The 7,104-nt window shown below is 47.6% G+C and overlaps 1 protein-coding gene across 1 annotated transcript; it reads right to left on the bottom strand.

Annotated features, from left to right (window-relative positions):
• Nucleotides 1-235: 235 nt before the first annotated feature.
• CCDC71L (coiled-coil domain containing 71 like) lies at nucleotides 236-2,061 on the bottom strand. Its single transcript, XM_068669778.1, has one exon. It carries the CDS (start codon nucleotides 1,884-1,886, stop codon nucleotides 1,029-1,031), a length of 858 nt encoding a protein of 285 aa, XP_068525879.1. The 5' UTR covers nucleotides 1,887-2,061; the 3' UTR covers nucleotides 236-1,028.
• Between the last annotated feature and the right edge of the window lie 5,043 nt (nucleotides 2,062-7,104).

Here is a 7,104-nt window from a genome sequence, read left to right as displayed (position 1 = left end):
TTCAGTGTGGTGTTTGGGTCATGTGAGGACTCCTTTTTTTGCCGTTAATGCCAACATCGTATCACAGTTCACCTTCAGACACCTAGGAACTGCTTTGATGAGTAGTTACATTTTTCACAAACCCTAAATTTGTTTTCAGGAGACACCCCTGGTGCCTTCACCAGGCACGTACATGGAGTACGCCACCAAAGAACCCATCCCTGTGCAGTCCAGTTTCATTGAACTGAAACGCCGCTTGTTCTTTGCCTTTTATTAAGTTCACTTAGGTTGACCAAATGAGCTTCCCTAAAGTAAACAGGTTTATAAAATATCAGGATGATTCTATCTTTAGGTGCTCAATAGAAACAAATACTTAGTTCAACTAGAAAACTTTAAAAATGACTTTAGATACAAAAGTGTAACAATTATACTGCGCAATACATCTTTATATATCACTAAGCCCATGAAATTGAAAAAAAAAAAGTTTTTTTTGTTGGTTTTTTTTTTTTTTTTTTTTTTTTGCACCATCAAGAACAGCCACAAGTCCTGAACCTCCATTCTTTACGCATCCTTGATCAGAGTAAACTGAAACTTGGGAATGCTTGGGATTCAAAATACCCTGAGCACATACTAGTGCAACACCACAAAGCATACATAATCCGTCGGAAAAGGGGAGGGAGGGGGGGGACAGCGAGAATCGGATGGTGCTTTATTATACAAGCATGAAAGAAAAGTTCCTTTGGAAAATAACTTCTTGGGTGGACTTCTGGACCAGTGAGGTAGCCCGAAGGGGGAGAAGTGGAAGCGGAACTTGGTCCCCACGCGCGGAGCCTGCAAGAGGCCGGAGCCCCGCAGGCTGCCCCCGGTACCGGGGGGGGGGGGGGGAAGGGGAAAGGGGGTCGTGGTGGGGGTCCCGGCGCCCCGTCCCGAGTCCGAGCGAGCCGTAAAGTGCAGCAGAAGGACATGATCCAGACGAAAGCAATGTAAACAGGTGACTGATATCGGTCTCTTTGTCCGCGGCGGGGCAGAGCCGGGCGGCGGCCGCGGCCTCACGACGGCGCCACGGGCAGGCGGCGCACCCGCACCACGGGGGCCAGGTCCACGCCGAGGATCCGCTGCGCCCGCCGCAGCGCCGCCGCCAGGCTCCGCCGGCTCCACACGCTGCCCCGCACCCGGATGGTGGGGAAGGAGGTGAGGCGGGGGGTGGCCGCCTGCCAGATCTCCTCCAGCGACCGGCCGCCGAACGGCTCCCAAGCCGGCCCCTCCGCCGGGGCGCCCCGCTCGCTGTCCTCCTCCTCCTCCTCCTCCTTCTCCTCCTTCTCGCCCGGCACCGCCGCCGCTTGGCGCTGCCACCCCCGTCCCCTCCTGCGTCGCCGCCGCCTCCGCCGCCGCTTGGCGCTGCCCCCCGCGGCCACGGCCCGGCGCTTGGCGGCGGCGGCTGCCGGGAGGCGCCGCTTGCCGGGGCGGCGGCGGGGCCGCTCGGAGGAGGGCGGCGGCGGGTCGGGGACGACGGCGCGGCAGGAGGCGTAGCCGTAGACGTCCTTGCTGCGGAGGATGACCGGGGAGAACTCGTGCTTGAGGCTGCAGAGGAAGTTCCAGAGCTCCGAGTCGGAGCTCATGAACTCGGTGGACTTGGGCATGAAGAGCTTCAGGGCGTCGCTCAGCGCCTTGGTGCCGGCGAAGGAGACCTGCGACCGCGAGTACACAACTTTCTCCGCCTCCCCTTGCAGCCCCCAAGCGGCCGCCGCCGCTCCGCCACCATCGGCTGCTGCCGCCGCTGCCGCTGCTGCCCCCGCCGCCGCCTCCACCGCCACCTCCTCCCGGGCCCCCTCCGCGGCGCTCCCCGCTTCGTGGTTCATCCTCCCGGCTCCTCTCTCCAGCGCCGCCTGCTTCCGACTGCGGGTCATGGAGGCGGAGGGGCGAGGAAAAAAAAAAAAAAAGAGGGGGGGGGGGAGCGCGAAGGAGGCGCGGGGAAGCGAAGAGAGGACGGGCGCCGCTCCGCCAGCCGGGCGCCCGCCGCTCCTCCGCCACCGCCCGCCCGCCGGCTGGGAGCGCCGATCGATCGCGGCCGCCCGGCACAAAATGGCGCTTTAAAGTCCCAGGCGGGGACTGCGCCGCGGCCCGCCCTCCCTCCGCGCCCGGCGGTTGGCCCGTTTGAAACGCGTGGCGGCGGCCCCAAACACCGCCCTCAGCCCGCTGCGAGCGGCCCTCGGGGGGCTCCGGGGGCTCCTCGATGAGGGGAGCGAGGTGGAGACCCCCCGGGGGGCTGCGGGGGGATTCGTCCCCGAGGGCAGGACTCGCCCCCGGGGTGGTGGAGGGCTCCCGGGGCAGGGCGTGCCCTGAGGGGCAGCGCCGGGGCGCGGGCGGGTCCCTCATGTCGCCATGTGCTGCCATGTGCCCGGCTGGCGGCATCTTGCTTGCCTCAGGGGACAGCTCCCGGCAGCTTGGTGCTCGGAGGTTGTGTCACCCTGGTCGCCATCGGCCAGTGGTGGTGGCGGGGTCTGGCGGGCCTCACACGACCTCCGTGCCGTAAGGGCGAGGCGCTGCACACAAGGGGTAGAGGCTTCGAAGGGTGGGCTTGCCCCAGAGCTTGAGCAAAGGCTGAGTCAAACAACAGTGTGGAATAGAATCCCATAGTTGAGTTGAAAAGGCCCTATGATGATCACCAAGTCAAACAGCATGACCACTTCTGGGCTAAACAATAAATAAAGTAACTAAAGTTTCTAAAGTAACTAAACCAAATAAAGTGTATTGTTGGGGGCATTATCCAGCCGCCTTTTGGGCAATGACAGGCACAGGACATCAACCACCTCTTCAGGATGCCTGTTGCACTCTACAACCACCCTCAAAGTAAAGAACATCTTCCCAACATCCAGCCTGACCCAAAATGGGTGACCAGGCATGATACGATGAAGTCCGCCATGCAATGTTTGAGTACAACCATCCTGATCCTGCAGAAGGGCTTTTTAACGTCAACACATTGGTCAGTAACTCAACAACAGCATCAAGACATTGAAATGTTCACAGCGTCATTGGGATTGGCTTCATATCCCAGCAAAGCAGTCCTGTAGGAAGTCCCAAACAAATTAGTCTTTGCATTAGTTGAGCCCTTTATGAGCATCATCAGCTCAATGAGTACACACTGCCTTCTTGTCCTGCATGACACCGCCATGCTTGCAGCTTTACAGGACAACTTCGTCAGCTGCCATAAGTCCCCTTGTCCCTCTAGACCACGCTTTCCAATAATTCGGAGATTGCTGTCACAGGAAGAGTGTCTTCTCAGGTTCTTGGATTGTTTCAATTAAATCAAAGCTTTCCAGCACCCAGAACAGCAAAGTGTCAGCAAGACCTGAGATGGTTTAACCTTCCCTACAAACCCTACTTGGGGTTTGATTAGACTCCTAACTAATTACTTTCTCTCAGCGTCAGTACGGGCTGAGGAATAACATTATTTTTCTTCATATGCAGTCTTTGTTCTGTAATTAATCTTTCAGTTTAGAATAGGGAAATCTTTTATTCTCAACTCATCAAGAACCTAAATTGGAATGTCTAGGAAGCTACTCAAATAAGAGGCAGAAATTATGCATAAGAAATTATTTCTTACTGCCAGTGGAAATAAGTGAATTTTCTTCACAGTATAATTTGGTTTGTGTTCATGGGAAATTCAAGAATATTAATCCAAATAACCAATTAAAGTGAGTATTAACAAAACTGTTTTAAATCTTCATGGGGACACTCTCGAGGTTTAGCCATATTCCAAACCAGCTTTATAAATTATTTGTATTTTCAAAAACGCTCTTTCCCCAAACAATGTTGTTAGTGCAGATTTTAATTGGATTCATTTCACAGCACACGTCAGAGCACAGTGATGCAGGCAGATTGCTTTACCTGAGGAAGGTATCCTATAACACAGAGGATAAGAACCCATAGCTGGAAGCCTTATTGCCAGGCATCTCTTGATCCAGCTGTGCTGCAGTTCATCACACTCTGGCACACGTGCCTGCTTCCAGCCATGGGGCAGCCAAGTCTCATTGCCAGCTGGACCACAGGAGCTGACCTGTGCTCATGTTCTCAGCGGTGGAAGCTTCCTCACCATCATATTCAGCAGCTCAGTTGATAAGTGGGTCCTCATTAAACTTCAGAAACCCAGTTGCTTATAATCATGACCATGACCTTTTTTTCTGAAATTACAAACATTTCTGGCATATGAGTTAAATGTCATTGTGGTGGAGGTGGGAACTTTTCAGCCAGCAGTAAAGGAGTCACTGTATCCACAAGGTAAAGGACAGATTAGTACATTTTTGTTTTAATTGGCACTTACAAATTATTTTGACTTTTTTTTTTGCTTCCAGCATGGATGACACCATTGTACAGCATAGACTGTAATCTCAGCTTTACAACTTCATTGTAGTTTTCTGCAGTGTAACATTCTCCTTTTAATACCTTACGAAGTCATCTTGGGAAAATCCATGGTAATTGGCTCTTTCAGTAATTTACAATAGCCCAGTAGAGTAATAATGATGATAATAAAATTAATAATGCTTTGGAAGTACATCTTCATTTCAATCATACCACTTCCTATAAGCATTAATTATCACTCACAGCACTCCTGAGTTATGTAAGTAAATATTGCCTTTCGATACCAGATGAATAGAATGAAGAAGTGGATTAAAATGAGTTGACTAAGGTATATGGACACAATGCCTTTATTTTCTGTAGATCTCCTTAATTTCTAACAACCTTTCTAAAAAATGTAGTGAATGTCTACACTGAAACAGAAGAATAAAAAATCTGGTAATCTTTGTTCCATTTATTAGAATTTCTTTATAGAATTCTAAAGAAAGGGAATGAAGTATTAATGACACACTACTGCATTGACATTGTATTTCTTAAATAATTCCTGCCTAGTGCCAAGAACTGATGGTAAATATTAAATTGTTATCTGTACATATGGTCACACTGAGTTTTGAGATGTGCTCAATAGCCCTAATGTCCGGGATATTAAGTCACACCACTTCTATTGCTGGGGCTTTTCCTCTAGCAAACTCATTTTGTTCTACTTAGGTTAGCAAGGACAGTCTTTTACTGTCTGACACCCTTAAAAATAATCACCCTTTTTCACTATATTTTCCTCTGCTGTTGAGAGGTTGCATTAACTAGCAGACTGCTTCAGTCACATTGTTCCCTGAATGTCTTTAGCACACTTTCAGGAGACCTTGGGTGACACTGCAAGCATGACTCTACATATATTTGAAGCTAAGCTTCAGATGTTACCCAACAGTCATCAAGTTCCTTGGTCTGAGTTGTGCCCAGACAAGTACTGGCAAAATTCCTGATGTACTTTTAGTGAGAGGCAAAAGCAAATAATTTGCAATAATAGTCTTTCAATCAGTTATTCAGAAAATAGAGGGGGGGGGAGGGAAGGGGGGTCACTGTCTATATTTTTTAAGAAACTGCTAATGTAGTGGCAGTCAAAAAGGGAAATAAGATGTTAGGAAATGCTATGAAAGGAAATGAAAGAAAGCAAAATAGAAACGGCATTCTGCTGAATATGTCCATTGTGCCTCCACAGATCTTGGATACCATGCATTTCTAGTCCTACTGTCTCTAAAAGGATATAGTAGTGATACAAAGAAGGGTGACTAGGATAAGCAGGAATTTGGAACACCTTCTGTATGAAGAGAGATTAAATAAGCTGAGGCTCTTCAGTTTGAAAAACAGATGGCTGAGGAGGAATATGTTAACGGTTTATAAAACTGTGATGGTACAAAGAAGGCAGATAGGAAATGATTATGTCTTAGTTTTCATAACCGAGAATGAAAGGGGAGCACATGAAGTTATGGAGCAAGAATTTTTAAATGACCTAAAAGAAGTACTTTTTTTCAGATGACTTACAATTCCTCCGTGGAGTTCATTTTTCCAGCAAATTTTTGAGTGCCAACATGGAAACATGTGCCCCCATACTGAACGTAAAGATGAGAAGGGGTTGCAGACATTACAGAGTTCGCCATTTGAAGTGGTGAACATGAGTGGAAGAACATATTACAGAACTGCAAAGCTATGAAGCATTCTTAGAGAAAAGGGTACAGAGGTTACAGAGCCCATCAACAGCTAGGGCAGAAACCCAGCAAAGATGGAGCCTGAGGTAAAGTGTATTCCGCTAGTTCTGATTATTGCATCTTCGTTTTTCTCTTTTCTTCATAGCCTCAGTAAAGACTCTTTCAAAATAGTGACTGACTATATGCAGAGGGGAAGAAAGGATTTTTTTTTTTTAAATAAGCATTTTATTTTAATAGCATTCTTTGGCAATAATGTTTGGAAGAGGAAAAAATGTCAAACATATTTTAGCAGAAGACTTTGATACATTCAAAAAACCCCTCAAGCAATAGTAAACATAAAAATGCACAAAGAAGCATGCTCTGTGATACAGAAAGCTCTCCTAGAAGATATTTCAGCAGATGCCGTTTAACATTTGTTTCTGCATTCTGGAAAGTAATCTGTATGTGGTGCACGTAACCATATGAACCATGTGTCACATATCATTGTCCTGCTATTAACGAATGCTGATAATAGCAGGGCTGATGGTCACTGCAGTCTTGAGGGTCAGTAATGCTCTCTTAGTCTAAAATGTTAGAAAGTTTGTGATTTATATATCCAAAGTGAAAAATTTTCTTGCTAATCCTGTTTTTATTCCATCTTTATATATATATATATATATTTTTTTTTTTTTTCTTATTCCCTTCAGTCCAACTTAGCCATCTGCTTAATCAATCATGTTGGCTTTGTGTGTATTCCCAAATCTGCTGTCTTTTCTATGTCTAAAGTGATTCACCTGATGTTAGCCTTATAATAGACAAGGTAGCAGTTCTTAAACCATGGTGCCGTGTGTGGAAAGCCAATGCCAACTGAGAGACATCATGGTAGCTGCACTGTATTGCCTTCACCAATTAAGCTGGTAGGCTGGGAAATGAAATGGGGAAAGCAGTGTAGACACAGCGTGCAGCTTTTGGAGATTGCGTATGCTAGATCAGGAGGGGGAAAAAAATAAAAATCTTTTTCTAGAATAAATGTTTCCATAAATGAGATTATTTAAGACTACGTATTCCTCTTTCTGTTCCCACTCAT

The sequence above is a fragment of the Anas acuta genome, chromosome 1 (assembly GCF_963932015.1).
Source record: "Anas acuta chromosome 1, bAnaAcu1.1, whole genome shotgun sequence".
Taxonomy (NCBI): Eukaryota; Metazoa; Chordata; class Aves; order Anseriformes; family Anatidae; genus Anas; species Anas acuta.
The sequence above is the reverse complement of the archived record's forward strand: the minus strand, read 5'-3'. Positions and strand labels throughout refer to the sequence as shown.